The sequence below is a fragment of the Mustela putorius genome, unplaced genomic scaffold, assembly GCF_011764305.1.
Source record: "Mustela putorius furo isolate JIRA1106 unplaced genomic scaffold, ASM1176430v1.1 tig00000695_pilon_pilon_pilon, whole genome shotgun sequence".
NCBI classification, from domain to species: domain Eukaryota; kingdom Metazoa; phylum Chordata; class Mammalia; order Carnivora; family Mustelidae; genus Mustela; species Mustela putorius.
In genome coordinates this window covers 9465415-9482973 of record NW_025421447.1, presented here as the reverse complement: position 1 = coordinate 9482973, position 17559 = coordinate 9465415, and the positions used below count along the sequence as shown (strand labels likewise).

The 17559-nt window shown below is 49.2% G+C and overlaps 1 protein-coding gene across 1 annotated transcript in view; it reads right to left on the bottom strand.

Moving 5' to 3' along the window:
• Positions 1 to 7357: 7357 nt before the first annotated feature.
• Positions 7358 to 17559, bottom strand: part of ADPRM (ADP-ribose/CDP-alcohol diphosphatase, manganese dependent) — a 138499-nt gene continuing 128297 nt past the window's right edge. Inside the window, exon 4 of the mRNA XM_045083398.1 lies at positions 7358 to 7694. Within this exon, the coding sequence (XP_044939333.1) occupies positions 7675 to 7694 (20 nt within the window). The 3' untranslated portion in view covers positions 7358 to 7674. The remainder of the gene's footprint in view (positions 7695 to 17559) is intronic.

The window sequence follows — 17559 nt, the reverse complement described above, 5'->3', positions numbered from 1 at the left end:
CGTGGAGGCTTGCGTGCCTGGGAACTGTGCTCTCTCCTTCAGCCGACTTTGCATATCTTTTCAGTTATCCTCCAGGTCCACTCCCACGGGGCAGTCTTCCTTTATTTCCAGGCCTGGAAAGGCGAATGCCTACTCTACTCAGGGAAGGATGACAGACGGAAAGGAGGGTACAGTCTCTGCCTCTGAAGCATCTTCCACGTCTAAACATCAGACTTTTAAAAGACAGAACTCATCATCAGTGGGCTTTTTAAAAAGATTTTATTTACTTATTTATTTGAGAGAGAGAGAGCATGCCCAAGCAGGGGGAGGAGCAGAGGGAGAGGGACAAGCAGACTCCACACTGAACGTGGAAGCTGATGCGGGGCTCGATCTTAATGACCCCGAGATCATGACCTGAGCCTAAATTAAGAGGCAGACGTTTAACTGACTGAATCCCCCAGGCACCCCCAGACAGAGTTAGGGTTTTTTTTTTTTTTTTTAAGATTTTATTTATTTATTTGACAGACAGAGATCACAAGTAGTCAGAGAGGCAGGCAGAGAGAGAAGGGGAAGCAGGCTCCCTGCTGAGCAGAGAGCCTGATGCAGGGTTCGATCCCAGGACCGTGAGATCATGATCCTAGCCGAAGGCAAAGGCTTTAACCCACTGAGCCATCCAGGTGCCCCAAGAGCTAGTTTTAATTAAAGTACATACAAAGGACCCACAAAGGAATGATAACTACCAACTCCCAAATGCTTAATAAAGGTCTGGTTCAATGCAAGGGGCTTTGGGTCAGCCGGGCAATCCTGGGAAAGAACATTAGTTCTCCCACTGTACAGGTGAGAGAAAAGGGACTGCCAGTTCCAGGAAAGCTGGGGTCGCTACACTGGCCTGCCTGAACCTGAGACTCCATCCGGAACTCGAGAGTCAGAGAGAGCACTAACATGTGTGAGGCGGTTTTGTGAGATGCCTGTGTCTGGAGTCGAAAGGAAACCAAGGTGTGAAAGGAACCGCACTTCCCAATTAGCAGCCTGCTTTTTCAGCTACAACAGGAGAAACTTTCTAGAATGTTTTGCAAAGAGTCTGTGGTATCTGGACAGGTTGCGTTTCTGTAAGAGCATCGTTTAAATCCTGCCAGACGGAGTCTCCCGACTACAAACAAGCTTAGCAGATCCTTCATGGAACCCCATCCTGAAAGACTAGGGTGATGAGGCCACAGGCTTCCAGGCTCCTTCAAACATAAAAGAAGGGAATGTCCCCGTGAGAAGCCCATGTCTGTCGTTAGAGGCATACACAGAGGTCGCCCCCACTTGTAGACAGTGAGTCCTTTAAAGACATAATAAGTTGCTTAAAAGGACATGGAGGAAGCTTATTCTAGGCCATGACCAGGAAGCAGTCTACTGGGAACTCTCCAGTAACCCCAACACATCCCGTACTTGGCTCTCTGACCCTTGTCATTCTATGTGGCAAGAAAAGAAAGACAGAAAGAAACCCTAAGGGGCTCCCACTCCCAGAGATAAAAAGATCCCACATATGGGGGAGGGAAGGAAGCAAGAGAACTTTGTGGGTTGCCGTCGTGGCCCAAGGCTTGTTTCGGAGTCCTGGCCCGAGGTCACTTCTGCAGCCAAGACGCAGTGCGTGGTCGCTTGCTTAGAAGGATTCCTAGTATATCTAGTTCGTGCTCCCAGGCCCTCATGATGTGACGAAAAGAAGAGAAAGGGAAAGAGAAGAAAATAGGTATTGATGAAGTTTTTTTAAAAAATCATATTTGATTTTGTTTAATCCCCCAAGCAATACCATCACCATCTGCATTTTATGGAGGAGGAAGTTGGGGTGGACCTACGGCCAAGATGGGGTAGGACAGAGCCCAGCCCTAGAGGACTGGAAAGCCCATTCTCCTTCCACCCAAGTGTGGACTGAGGCTTTCATGTACCAGTCGGAAAAGGAAAATCTCCACGTTTACTCCTTTAACCCTCGGGTTTCCGAAGCCAAATGAATATTTTTAAAGAATGTTATATATCAACATTTTGTCCCCTCTCTCTCTCTTTCTCTTGAATCAAGGTACATCTGGTAGCAGAATGATAGCTCCCCCCCCCACCCCGATGTCCATGACCTAATCCCGAGAACCCGTGAACGCTTAGAGTTACATGGAAAAGGGGAGATAAAGTGACCGATGGAATTAAGGTCCTCGTTAGCTGACCTTGAGATGGAGGGAGGTGCCCACCTTATCCAGGTGGGCCCGGCATAATCACCAGAGGGCTACGAGGGGCTTGCAGACAGTCAGGGAAAGACAAGACAGCAGAGCTGGAGCACGAATGAGCTTTGTTCTGGTTTGAAGCTGGAGGAGGGGACCATGAGGCAAGGAATGCGGACAAGCCCCCTGGAAGCTGGAAAAGGACAAGGAAGTGACTTCCCTCTGGAACCAGCAGAAATCATGCAGCCCAGCTGATCCCTTGGTTTCAGTTCAGTGAGACCCATGTCAGACATCCCCCCTAGAGAACTGCAGGTAAAAAAAATGTATGTTGTTTTAAACCACAAAGTTTGTGTTCATTTTTTCCCAGCAGCATTAGAAAACCAAAATAGCACATGAAAACCAGACCGTTATGCAATGAGGGGCTAGCTTTCGTGGTGCAGGAGATCAGTGGCGGGCTGTCTATCTCAGAAGCAGAGCAGGGTTTGGGGCTCCTGGGTGGCTCAGGCGGCTAAGCATCCAACTCTTGGTTTTGGCTCAGGTCATGATCTCGTGGTCATGGGATCGAGTCCTACATCAGGCTCTGCGCCTGGCGGTGAGTCTGCTTCAGATTCTCTCTCCCTCTCCCTCCTACTCATGCTCTTTCTCTGTCTCAAATAAATAAAATATTTAAAAGAAGGAAGAGAAGGAGGAGGAGGAGAAGGACGGCTTAATTCCTTGCCTGGCCATGTCCGCCTGAAATAGACTGACCTACCCACCCCACCCCTAGGAGGAGGACCTTGCCAGAGGAAACTGAAATGGGCAAGTCTGTTAGCTAAAGTGCCACCTTAGTTAGGATGGTTTAGTTGCATGGACCTATCCCTGCCCACTGAGGTTTGGGTTAGAAAGGAAGGCTATTTAGAAGCATAAGGGGCTCATAAAACCTGAAAAATCAGCCGTGCGCTCTCTCTGTCTCTGTCTCTGTCTCTCTCTCTCTCTGCCCAGCTCTCTCCACTTTTCCAGGCAGATTTATTCTCTCCTTGCGAACGCTTCTTTGCTAAATCGCCTGCTTGCACAAGGCTTCAGCATGGCCATCCCAGGAAGGTGGCCTCGGTCCCAGTGACCTTCCAGACTTTCAGCTTGGATGCCCCCCACCGCTACAGTCAACTGATCCGGTCTCCCCATCCCCTGCTCCATATGCTCAGAACAACCAAGTGATAAGCTGAGCAATTCTCTGGGCTTTCCTTCTGACTCAATCATTCATGGTCAGTGTGGAGGGGCCAGGAGCAAGCGTGTTTGCTCCCAAGGCCTGCCACATTCCGGGGCTGCCGATGCGGACGGCGTCTTTAAGAAGGCATCGGGGAGCAGGGAGGAAATGACTGGCATCTTCAGGACATCAGTGCACTCTAGAGATGGCCTTATCTTTGGAAACAGAGATGCGGCCCTTCTGCTGGCTGGGCTCCCGTTTTGCCCGTGTGACAACTTTTTCTGTTCCTCCATTCTCTGATTGACGTCCCCTTTTTATATATGTTAATATATTCAGCCAAGTTACACTCAGAGGTTACTGGTCTGGGAACCAGTATATTTCTGGTGACTTTGCACACAGCGCCGTTTAACCCTTACAGGCGAAGAATGGTCGCCTGATTCTTGAAGGAAGGAACCACCTCGCTGCGGACCCCAAGATCTGATGCTTATGATGATCAGCAACAAGCATGATGCTGATGACGGTAAACATTGGAGGTCTGGAAATGCACTCCTGATAATAACTGAATGTGAGAGAGGAGGTAATAACACAGATCGCGAAAACGAGGTCCAAAGAGTTGAAATGATTTATGCAAAGCCCCATGGCATTGTGGAATGCCTTGATCTTAAAAAAAAAAAAAAAAAAGTAGTTTTCATTTACTGGAAAGTAATGCTGGCTAGTCGGTTTCTGCTATTTCTAATCTTCACTCTAGTCCTTCTGGGTAGAGTCCCACCGTTTTAGGAGCATCTGACTTGAAAGCCCAGGTCCATCCCCAAGGGTCCCATCCATGTCCCTAAACTCCAAAAGAGTGAATGTCTCAGATGAGATCCTCCGGTCCCATCCTTCAAAGCTCACTCCAGACACCAGCTCCTGTGAAAAACCCTCCCTGGCTATCCTTGGGGATTTTGCTGCCCCTTCTCCAGGGTCCCACCAGCAATCAACTCATTCACAGACATGTGCCAGACTCCACACTGATGGTGGGGCATAGAGCTGGACGACGGGATGAAGCAGACATGGCTCCTGTCCTCAGAGTGAAAGCGTGGTAGATGTGAGGAGGTGTAGGGAGAGGTATGAAGAAATACAGAAGGGCAGGAGTCCAGCCTGGAAGACCAGAGAGCTGGCTTCCTGAGGAGTCGGCATTTACGGTGAGGCCTGAAGGAGGAGCGTAGCCTTAGTAGGTGAGGAGGGGACCTCCTGAATGCTGGGGGCATTCCAGGCAAGAGCGTGACAGGATGGGGACAGAAGAGAGGACGGCGTGACCGGGAACTGGGAGTTTTCCTGGGATGACAGGAGCCTGGGGATCAAAAGGGGATGAGGCCAAAAGAACGCTGGAATGATAATCCAAGACTTTGGGCTGGCTTCGGAATTGGGGTTGTATCTTAAAGTCAAGGGGAGTCCAGGGGGCGGGGGGCATGGACATGACGAGTTCACAGTGTGAGCTCAAACCATTTGGCTGGAGGAATAGAAAAGAGCTCAAGGCAGCTTACGCGCATGATAAGCAAGACAAAAGGCCCCAAAACGGCATCACTGATGCTTAGCCCACATCACCAAACCAAGACGTAACTTAATGACAGTCTCGGGGCTCTCCCAGAAATGGAACCTTAAGCCAGTTGATCGGGAGTCACTTGGTCCGCACTAGCGCGTTGATGTCCCTGAGACTCCCTGGTCTTCCCCCAAAGGGAGGAAGGCGACAGTAACAACCCATATTTTGCTTCTCTGCTTCTCCAAAAACAGCCCCCTTACGAGCCCTAGGTTGTAAATGATCGCCCTAACCCTACAGAGAGACACAAAATGGCGCTGCTTCATCCCAATTCACAATTCCCAGAAAAAGAATTCAACTGAGCCAGCATGGGTCAGAGCGTTTACCCCTAATTCCATGAGCGGGGAATCTCATTATACAGGAGATGGGACGGGGGTCCCTGAGAAGGAGACACAGCAGACCTCACATGGCTGCTTTTATAGACCTACTTGGATCCAAAACACACACAGATCACCCTATCTGCCCTGCGGAGGTGTGACGGTGGTGCTAGAGATGCTAAAAATTTATCCCAACCAGATAAGAGAAGGTGAAGACTGACGTCAAGGTGGTGGCTATGGGCCTGGGGGATGCTCCAGAAATACTGAGGGGGTATGGGTGACTTGTGGGACCTAAGGGGCAAGGGAGAGGATGGCCGTGTGGTTGTCAGTTTCACAGTTATGTCGTTTATAAAACATGGCGGACACTGGAACAGAAGCAGGTTGGGGTGGGCGGAGTTTGGAGAGCAATGGATTCTGTTTGGGGCATCTTCTGTTTGAGACATCCAAGTGGGGATGGCCGTGAAATGTTGGATACATAGGTCCAGAAGAACGGGCTTCCCTTAAGAGACTGGCAGAGAGGAAGTAATTAGAATGACAGAAGTGAAGGAAGTGGTCTGGGTGGAGAACAGAGCATAAGGAGAGAAAGTGGCTGAGGACAGGCATCAGGGGTCTCCAGCTTCTAATTGTCCAGGTGGAGGAAAAGGAGCCCACGGGATAGACCAAGAAGGAACAGCCGAGGGACACAAGGGAAAGCCTTTAGACCAGCCCCCAGCCCAGACGCCACAAGAGTAAAGTCCCGGTAACCGTTGAATGAAAGAATGAGTACGTCCTAGGCATTCAAAGATACTGAAAACCACTTCTGGGTGAGAGAGGAAACACACCGAGAGTCTCCAGTAATTCGCGATTAATGAACAGCGCTGCCCGCAGCGTCTCTGGAAGGAAGCGTGGCGCTACCCTGCCCTTTACTGGGGTAAACTGTGGCTTGCGGGGACTGTCTAGCTCTCGTCCTCGTCCTTTCGAGGGCCACCGTCTAGACAGCGACGCGGATGCTTGGAAGCACTTTTATTTATCTGCTTTTAGGACTCAAGTTGTATTTGCATAATTAAATCTCATTATCTCCAAAGTCGAGGCCGTCTTCGGTCCCAACCCTTGCTTGAACGATCCGAACTGTGCCATTCGTGGGATGCGCTCCTCTTTATGAAGTCCAAGTCCGCGTGTATCGATGGGCACAGCCAGAAATCGATGTCGGACGGCAGCTGGCTCAAGCCAAGAGACAGTTGGGAAACTCCGAGAATCACTCTGCTTTCCGTTTGTTGGAAATGCAAACAGCCACCGATTCACAGCGTGGGTAGTGAGTGCTCTTCTCTGAGTACGTGGCTATCGTCAGAGGTCATATGAAGGTTATTTAGCCACGGGCATGACGGAGGGTACCGGGGAGGCCGGAGTGGAGACCCTGACAAGGCTGTGTCAGGTCAGGAGGTCCCCGCGAGGAGCGGGATGGGGAGATCCAGGTGAGGGAACCCGAAGCCAGAGCAATGCAGAGGCCATGGGCAAGGGGGGTGGGGCAGGAGGGCTTTGGGTGGTGGGTAACTGCCAGTCACACAGACGCATTCCTGCATTTTATTTATTTTTTAGATTTTTTAAAAATTTATTTTAGAGAGAGAGAAAAAGAGGGAGCGGGGTGCGGGAGGGGAAGAAGCAGAGGGAGAGGGTCAAGCAGACTCTGCACGGAGCCCGGAGCAGACTCCAGGCTCCATTCCACGATCCCAGAGCCCAAACCAAGAGTTGGACCCTCTACCTCCTGAGCCATCCTGATGCCCCTAATTCCTGCATTTTATTTAAAAACTGTGATGTCTATACCTCCTTGCACTCACTGACCACCAGCTCCGGGCAGGAGCCCAAGACACAACTTTCAAAGTCTCACCTGTTTCACAGGTAAAGAAATGAAGGCTTAATGAGGAAAATTTTGAATCGATGTTCCCAAACCAGTGGCAGGAGACCTGGCATTAGACTCAAGTCTTATTCTCAGACCCAACACTTGATTCCTTGTTATCACCCCTGAATTTTCCCTACGACTGTCACGGGACTCAAACACTTATCACTGGTGGGTTCACTAAACCCGGCTTTGTTTAGCAATTGTACCAATGTCACGACCATATAGCTAACAAGACCGTGTTTTCTTTCCTGGGAAACCCACATGGGATTTTTATTTTTATTTTTTTTTTATTGAGGAATTATGCCTCCTTGTGAAGACCATTGCAAGGATCTCCCAACAGACAAATTCTAACCCTTCCTCCCGGGGTGAACCCCACCACGAGGGATCTGTCTCACGACAAGGAGGACCCACCTCGGTGACCTTTTCACGCACCTGATATACCCTCACTACGAGACACGATAATTAACTGCATGTTCCTTACAAACCGGGTGACAGTTTCAGCTGAGGTTGCTAAGCCGTTCTGAGATCGCTCGCCGTACAAGACGCAGTTTTCATATCTTGTGACAATGCTCTGAAAAGGAAGCACATAATGATTCCTTGTGTGGGTGAGACCCCTGCTAGTTATGTTTTAATTAATAACCCAGTTATAAGAGCAGAGCGAGAGGTAGTAACTTAGCTCCTTTGCTGCCAGTTCATTCTTGCTGGCTGTTCCGGAGCCGTGAAAGGAATTTGTTCCGGAACATATTCAGCTACAACACGGTCCCACCCTCCTGGCTCCCTAACCTTGCGTTCCTGAAATTTTTCGGCAGCAGTGGGTTGGGGGGTGGTCAGGAATGAATGAGCATCATGGTCTGGGTGCAGTGAGATGAGGCAGAACTGGTCCGGGGCGGGGGCCGGAGGTGGGGGACCGGCTGTGACAGCAAAGGCTGGGGGTGCTAAGCGCTGTGTTCGTACAAGGAAGAACTCATTCTCCATTCCAGATTCTCCCCAGGGAGATGATGGAGAGCTTGAATAATCTGCTTGGGTTGGTGGGGGAGGATTTTTCTCGCCTGCCCATTTAAGAGATGGGAATGTGGGTGGTTTCCAGGGTTCGTTTTCTGCCCCTAGTGCCTTTCTTGAGTGTTCCACGGTCTTACTTCTCGGGCGAGGCCACCCCATTTCGCTCTGGATAAGGCTGGGATCTGCTTACCTGTGATGCTTCTCTGACTGATGAGGGCTACACCTGGCACATGATGACGGCAGGCAAGGAGGGGCATCCCGGAGGATGTGTGACCCAGGGAAAATAGACTGTGGGGCCTCTCCCTGGAGCCAGGTGTTTGGGAATGTGGTCTCCTTCACAGGTGGTTCCCAGAGTCAGAGGGGAGCCCAGTCTGCAAGACTGGACCCTGAAGCCAAGACTGGGAGGTCACGTAGGTGCGCGTAGCCAGTTAGAGTTGGTTTTTTAAAAAAAGTAGGATGGAGGGACACGCCTGAGTGGCTCCATCAGTTGAGCGTCCCACTCTTAATTTCAGTCAGTTCAGGTCCTGATCTCAGGGTCATGAGATCGAGCCCTGTGTCGGGCTCCCTGCTCAGCGGGGATCCCGCTTGAGATTCTGTCTCCCTCTGCCCCTCCCCCTGCTCGCACCCTCTCTCTGTCTCTCTCTATGAAATAAATAAATAAAATATTTTTAAAAATGGGACAGGATTGGACACTTGCTCTTGCGACTTTTGTAAATAGAAATGTGCACACATGTGTGCGTGTTCAAGAAAACGCTAATCATTCCTACGCCTTTTACCGCTCTGCGGTTGTGTTTTCTTCCATTTCGCGGCATATCATGGACTTCTCTCTACCCACGGCTTTGTTGTTTGGTCATCCAGTGAATGCACGGTCTGGAAATGGGTGCCACGAATCATCTACGGTGGGACATTTTGTTTCAAATTTTTCTCTGTGGGCTGAACATCTGTCTTCTGTCACGGATCTGATATGCCGTTGCTACCTTGTCCCATGTTCCCATAGATAACGGGGGCTTGTTCTAGACCCCGTTCTGGCGCATTCGTCTCTGCAGCTACTACACACTGAATAGCATTGTGCTATTTATCATACTACACACTGAAACACATTGTGCTATTTATCATAACTCTGGTACGTATCTCTTACCCCTCCGAGCCCCTGATTCTTATTTTAAAATTTCCGGGCTGTTCTCTGCGTTTTCTACTTCAGATGCAATTTTTTGTTTGAGAAATTCTATGAAAAAGTCCTGTGACCTCTTACGGATGGCTTAGCTTGTACAGAATCAACGTATTAACAGTCTGGGACTACCCACCAGGAACATAACGTCCCCCTGTTCGTTCCTGTCTTCCTTTGTGTCCTTCTGGACCATTACATAGCTTTGCTTCGTATCAAAAACCTGACTTTTTCTAATCAATCCGTCCTAGAGTCTATATACTATATAGTATACAAAAGGAGCACTTTTGAATTTTTTGAATGTTGCTTTTTTGTCCTTTTTTTTTTTTTTTAACCTCTTGAGGTATCTGTCCTCTTCTTATTGGTCCAAGCATTAATTAGGCTTTCTCGGGTGTCGAAGCAGTAATCACCTTTGGTGATGGGGTAAGTAGGCAGGCAGCACAAGAACAGCCAAAGGGTTAGGTCTTATGGAGGAAAGGGAATTGACAGAGAATGCAAACATCAAGGTAACTCAGAGAGCCCGAGTTATCGGAACATTTGGAGTGTCCTTCCGTCAGCCCTAGGTTCTGGACCTTGTGGTCCCACACACCGCTGCTGGGGTCCAGGACTCTGATATCACAGTCTTTCTCTGCCCCAGGCATTTGCTAACACAGAAATAGCACTTCCTCCTTTTTCCTTCTGCCCTCAGTATTAACTCCTACGTTTCTCTACGTGTTTTGGATGCATCCTCTCTAAGAGAGAGAGGGCCAAGTGCTTTGTTTAATAAGGACTGTCCCTGTCAGGGACATTAGATCCAACACCAAACTGTTATCCATCCTGCGGATCAGCTGCCCCAAAGCAATCAGCTATGACCCTCGTACAGGGTTCGCGGCGCAGAGAAGAACTCATACAGCACGCACTTATCCTCGGGACATCTTCCCAAAGTGCAGATCCTGACTCCGTAGGTCGGAGATGGGGCCTGAGGTCCCATCATTCTTGCCAGTTCCCAAGCACACCTGCTATGCGGGTCCGCAGACCACACTTTGAGTATCAAGGGCTTAGAGCAGGGTTTCCCAATGTCAGCAACGTTGACTTTGGGGGCCAGAGAATTCTTTGTTATAGGGAGCTGTCCTCTGCTTGGAGGACGACTAGTGGCGCCCTTGGCCTCTACCCACAAGCTGCCGGTGGTGCCTCTACCCCACGCTGTAACAACTAAACTATCTGCTGGGGTTGCCAAATATCATCTGGGGAGCAACCCTTGGCCGAGAGCAAAATGGCCTGGAGGTCAAGACACCATCGAGAGGGGCCTCGGGTGTGACGGACATTCTGAAGTGAGGACCAAGTGTCCAGCAGGCAACTTGCTTGGCCTGTCCGGAGCAATGTCAGAGAACTCTTCCCACGTGGAATGTTTTCAGTTCCTGCTTATCATATACATTTCAAATACGTCCCCTTTTTGACGATCTACCTTCCACTTAAATAGTGCTTTCATCCAAAGGGTATTCCCTTTCCGAAGGCAAGAATAGGATCTCTGCCTAATACGGTTACTTTTTACCGACAGAACAATCAGCTGTTTGGGAAGGTCAAGCAGACCAGTGACCACTAACAGGGGAAAAAACCCGGGATTCTTGCCATTGTCTTTATTCAAATGATTGAAAACTACATCCCTTGCAGTAGCCTGATTGCAGAACAGGTTTGAGGGAATGTGGGGGAGGGGAACTCTAAGATTCGTATTTTATTTTATTTATTTTTTTAAAGATTTATTTATTCATTTGAGAGAGAAAGAGAGGGTGGGGGGGGCCACAGAGGGAGAGGGAGAGAGAGAAACCCAAGTAGTCTCCTCACTCAGCACAGGGCCCAACTCGGGGCTTGATCCCACGACCCTGAGATCAGATCTGAGCTGAAACCAAGAGACGGACAGCACCACCCAGGTGCCCCCTAGGTCTCCTATTTTAAATCACACGACGTGATGATCACTTGCTTCACCGACACAGATGAGTTTCTAGAATTCTGTCTCATTGTCCGTAAGATGATACCTTTTCCCTATTCCTCTCCCAGAGGGGTGGGGACGATCAAATAAGCAAGTACTGCCTTAACTTGCGTTTTCCAATTAAATTCGTGAAAATGAAAGAAAGTTAAGATTTTATTTAGCTCTTCGGCCACATCAGCCACCTTTCAAGGACTCCTAACCACGTGTGGCCAGTGCGGTGTGGGACATTGAACCTAGAGGACATATCCGTCCTCAGCGGCGGGAGCTCTAACGACAGCTCTGCTTCCAAGGATAAAGCCTGGTACCCATATAAACAAGTTATGTTGCGATGACTGTTACCGGAAGTTGGAATTCTCATACACTCACAAGGAGGGGTCCCCAGCCACGCGCCAACAAGCCTCGGAGTACGGGCTGCATCTAAGATGTCACGAGAGCAATGAAAACATAATTAAACCCTTGAAAAAAATAGGAGCAGGGTCAAAACATCACGCGTGCATTGCTTTCGGCAAACATCAAGGTCCGGACCACAAGAGCAGCTTCATGGCCCTTGTAATTACAAAGAGTGAGCCTTACTTTCCTATAGGATGACTAGTTCAGACTCGCCACATATAAACTTAAGCGTGTTATCGTCTAGATTCTAATATCCTTTACTCGTGTTCTGCGAGGCAAGGACTCAGATCCGTGAGCGGGGGAGAGTGGGGGGTAGCTCTAGGACGGCTGTCGCAGCTGGTCCCCTGCTCAGAGATGCCTGCCTGGCAGGCTCTGCTGATACAAGGAAGGGACGGTCATGAATAACACATAGCCCCCGAGCACTTAAAAACAGCAGCCGGCAGTAACAACAACGGGAACAGCATGTGTTATGTGTCAAGGCTCACGCTAAATGCGTTCTGTACCTTCCTGCTTTCACTCTTGCCAAAATACCAGTGAAGTCCGCATTCGGCATTCTTCCAGTGTTACAGATGCAGAGACTGGGCTCCGAGAGCTTAAATCAGTTGCCTGAGGTCACCCGTCGCTAAGTGTCAGACTCAGAGACAAAACTGAATTAAGTATGCCTAACTCCAAAGCCCATACTCCTCATGGCTCCTACCCCTTGTCCCGGATCAGGATGGCTCCAAATGGAGGAAGAAATTCCACTTGTTCCTTTAAGGAAAGAATGTTTGGGCCCTGGTCTGACCCTCTCCCCGGTTCTTCCCAAACTTGGCCCCGTCCTAAACGGCAAGGGCCTCACTCAGCGTGTGGACACCCCAACCTGTTCCTCCAACTGCCTCTTCTACTCCCCGTAAAAGACCCCATTCAGGCTCTGGAAGGTGGCTCAAGGCTGCTTGTTGTGGAATTCTGGGATCCCGAATACGGAGAGTATGTCTAGGGAGCAGGGAGCACGGGCCCTTGACCCCATAGACTTCTTCCTCACTGCGGAGGGGCACGGCCTTAAGAGGGTCAAGGAAGAATCATCCAAAGACTCATCACTCAAAGTGGGGTCCCAGGCCCAGCATCACCAAGGTCCCCGGGAAGCTGCTAGACATGCAAATTCCTGGAACCCACCCCAGACCTAGACCTAGAGCGAGACAAACACCGGTGGTCCCTCGCCACCTGTGTCTCAGCAAGCTCTCCAGTGATCCCAATGCTCACTACGGCTCAAGAACCATTGATCTGGGACACAGGTCTTGCTACACGAGGGTGGTCCATGGGGCAGCTGCACCTGGGAGCTCATTAGAAATGCACATTCTAGGCCTCACTACAGACCTGCATCGGAATCGATGAGGGCAGAACCCAGCCATAGGGTCGGGTGTCCTCTCCCCGTGATTCTTACGCACAGAAGTTTGCCTAGAACTGCTGTCATGTAGGGGGTCCTTCCCCTTTCTTCCCTGCTTCCCTGTTGTATTATTATTAGCAAGGGCCATGTCTACCCTAAATGACAGAAACCCAAACATATCAGTTTAAAGGGGGAAAGGGGATTTCATAGATTATGCTAGTGAACAGTCCGTGAGTAGCTCTGGCACCACTGGCTGGGTAGCAAGTGGGAGTCTAGGGACCAAACCCGCTCCCCACCAGGGCCTGTTTTCAGAGTTTAATTGGAAACAGCCACACCCATCCATTTACAGGTTGCCTAGGGCTGTCTGCGTACCTCAAGGCAGACGCACTGGTTGTGACATCAACATTTAGGCCCCCAAAGCCTAAGATACAGAAAAAGCCTGCTGAGCCTTGCTTTCAAGCATGGAGCTCAGCACCAGGACCCCTCCTGCCCAGAGAGGGGGTGGACACTCAGCCTGTGGGCTCAGCAGCCTCTTAGATCTTGTTCACTCGAGGGCCATCAAGCCCCAGGAATTTTAGTAGTCAACCACATTCTTGAGTATCATACGTTTTACACAGACATACACACACACACACACAAGTGTGTGCATGCATAAATACATATATTGCATATATATCTACATATAAATATAAAATAATCCTTTGTGCTCATTCAAAAAACCTTTTGGTGTAGATTTATACAGCAACATATGAAGCTCTTTACCTACCACCGCTGGGGTGTAGATTTCTAATTGGGGTGTGTGGCACAATAAGAAATGCATATTTGGTCTTTCATCATAGTTTCTGGCACACAGCTCCTCAAACTCCTGATAGCTCTGGAGGGTGAGAGTGTCTTTTTATGTCATCAAGACGACGGCTGATGGTTAAGAACCCTCAGAGAGGGGCACCCGGGTGGCTCAGTCGGTTGGGCGTCTGCCTTCAGCTCAGGTCATGACCTCAGGGTCCTGGGATCAAGTTCCAAGTCGGGCCCTTTGCTTGGAGGGGAGCCTGCTTCTCACTCTCCCTCTGCACCTCCCTCTGCCCATGCTCTCTCTCTCTCTTGCTCATTCTCTCTCTCAAATAAATAAAAAAAAAATCTTTAAAAAAAAAAAAAAAGAACCTCCAGATTGCTTCAGGACAGAAGAGGGGCTGGAGGTTGGGTTTAATTGCCGATGCTGGATGATTGAATGCATCCTATCTGTGTCACGGAGCTTCCTAGAAACCCTGACACAAAGCATTTCAGTGTGCTTCTGGATTGGTGAACACACTGAGGTTTGGGGAGGGTAGTGGGCCCAGAGGGAGCATGGCCCTTCTGCCGTCCCCCAACCCACATGCCCACACCTTGCCCTGGGCCTCTCTTCCAACCTGCTATTCTTGAACAGCAATCTGTGTAATAAACCGATAAACGAAAGTAGAGTGTTTCCAGTCTAACAAATTTTGATCCCAAAGACGGTGTCATGGGAACCCACCATTTATAACTGGTTGGTCAGAGGTATGAGAGGCTCCAGAGCCGTGACTGGTGTCTGAGGTGGGGACAGTCTAGCGGGACTGGGCTCTTGAATCTATGGAATCTGACACTAACTCTAGGTACTCAGCGTCAGAATTGAATTGAATTGTCGGACACGCAGTTGGGGTGTCCAGAGAACTGGAGAATGGGCCATTGGTGTCAGAAAACATCTCAGAGGGTGCCTCAAAGGTTAACTTTAATCTGCATGATCCCAGGGGTAATTTTTATACTGATTTATGTCCCACAGTTAATTCAGAAGAGTTTTGAGCTAAGTCATGGGGTGCTGTCGGGGTAGCTGAGGGATTTGTGGGCCTGGTCTGGAGTTGTCAGCATTGCCATCCTGTACTGTCTTGCGTGGCGGATTTGTGGACCCTGGGGGGGCAAGCTATGAGCATATCACTAAGCTGCATTAATTCTGCTAAAGCTACTCCAAGAGCTGGGGGTGAGGGGGGGAATGTGAGATCACAAGCCACGCCCACAGCAGGACCACAGCTAATAACAGCAGTCACAGGGAAGGCTTTGAATTTCCGCCGCATTCTAGAATAATCTCACCTGGATTTCAAGAAGCAAGAACACCCAAGGACGTTTTAGGATTTCCAGAGGAACTGGCCATCTCCATGTGTGGACGCTCCTGATCTTACATCATATTAAACTATGCCCACCCTGAACATAAGTCACATACAATGACGTGACTGTCAAGTTGTATTTTAGTAGACTCCTTGGATTTAATGTTACCTTGGCAAAGATTTAATTAATCTTTTCCTTCTGTGTTTTGGAGACTTTTTTTTTTTTTTTTTTAATTCCAGTGATTTCTGTAAGCCCTGGTGAACTTTGCAGGGCCCTGACCCCGGGGAAGGCCCTGGGCATGCATCTAAAATTCTGAGTCCACCCATCTGGACTGGATGAAAAGAGACTGCACAAAAGCCACCAACTTGGCAAATGCCGGTTCAGATCCCAAGGTTGTGTCCTCTATGATACTGGGGGTGGGGGGTGGGGAACAGCACAGCATAGCTGTTTCATTTCATACTTATTCTTAGGACAGGGGTCCGGGATGCTACAAACACTGGCTGAAATTGTGTGATCCATTTTGAGAACCTCACCAGGGAGGACAGCTTGAGTCAAAGAGGCCCACAGAGAAATTAGTGGGAAAGGACAAGTGAATGTCAATTAAAATCAGCAATTGGCTTTGCAGGACAGGAGGAGACTCTATGGGATACACAGGAAATGCCCATCCTTTGGGGGCATAATCCACTGCAAGAGTCCTCCTCAAAGACCTTGGTGAGATTCTCAGCAAAACAAATGACCTCATTAATTAAATGGGTTAATACTCTCCCCATGCTTTCCCTAATTGCTACACTGACTTTCAGGAGAAGCATTTTCAAGGCAAATTGAGCACCCAGAGCCTCCCGGAGTCAATGTCACAATAAGCCCCATATGCTCTGAAAGCGATTTACGAAGGTAGCTATAGAGGCTGCAGATGTCCAGCTCGCCTCCACCTCCCGAGGGTCTCCTGTGTGAACCCAAGCCCTAAGTGCCCCACCCAACTGGCTTTGTCTTCCAGCCCAGCCAGAAACCCAAGAAGATCCTCCATCATCATCTCCCTACAGAAGGCATTTTCTTCCAATATGAAGACACGCTCTGTTTCCATTTTATTCATTGAATACGTATTACTGGAATACCTTTGTTCCTGCTCTAAGCACAAGAGATAAAGCCGGAAACATAACAGACCAAGATCACAGCTCCGTGGGACTTACATTCCATTTGGTGAGTTTCTATGACAACCTCGTTGGAGTGTTGTTGGTTTGTATGAGAAAGGGTCCTTTTTCTGTCCTGTGCTGCCCACCATTTACTCCTGTTGAACCGGAGGACAGGGACCCTTTTCTCATTCAGATTTATTTTTCCGATGCCCAGGTCAGTAGCTGGCACACAGAAGTTGCCTCAGTTAGGAACAGTGTCTGGCTATATGTAACAGGGACTCCTTCCCACATTTCCAAGTACTATTAAATCAAATAATGAGTCCTTCCCCCCCACCATGATTTAGTCCAGAAGTAGGAAGTACAGGGATACCATAGTGAATCCACAATGTCATTCGTGTCTGAGTTCCTTTTGCACCTGTTCCCATCCCTTTCAGACTTCCTTGTTGCCTTCAGATGGCCACTAGACCGATGACAGTCATGCTCACGGTCCGGACCGTCAGAAAGATGAAGGGGAAAGGTAAATGAGTCAAGCGTGCCCATCCTTGAAGAAGATGGGAAACAATTCACCATGGCGTGAGGACATGCAGGTGACCATAAGGAGGGGCTCACATGTCGAGGAAATGAGGTCTCCCACCAAGAACTAGCATTAACCTCCCTGGTCCTTTAGAGTGAGGAGTGGAGGCACTTTGGAAGCATATCCTCCAGCCTCGGGCCAGCCTTCAGGTGACTTGCTGACACCTTGCCACAACTTAGTCATTGCCCTGGTCAACATGTTGGCCATGACTTCATGAGTAGCCCTGAGCCAGAGACGTCCAGCTAAATAAACTGTTCCCAAATTCTTGACTCACGGAAACTTTGGGAGATAATAACTTTCTGTGGTGTCGCTCTGCTAAGCTTGGGCCTGATTTGTTACACAGCAGTTCGTAACTAATACAGAGGGAGACAATGAAATACAGATTTTGGTCAGCTCTGTGGTAGAGACTGCTGATTTTCTACCAAAGTCTACTCGAACATGGGGCCAGATGACATGTACCTTTGTCCCTTGCAGTCAGACGCGGCCATGTGCTATCCAGTGGAATATAAAAGGAGGTAATATATGTATACCGTTCTAGGTCTGGCCAACAAGCCTGCACAAGCTCTTCCAAACATTTTCCCCTTCCAAACTGACTATTCTCCTCCTGCCGTCTCACTGGAGACAATAATGACATGGCCCAGAGAGACAGCATGGCCACAGTTTGGAAGGAGCCTGTGTCCCTGAGTAACCACGTAGAAAAATGTTGCCTTGACAAGCTAAGTCACTGTCAAATATTT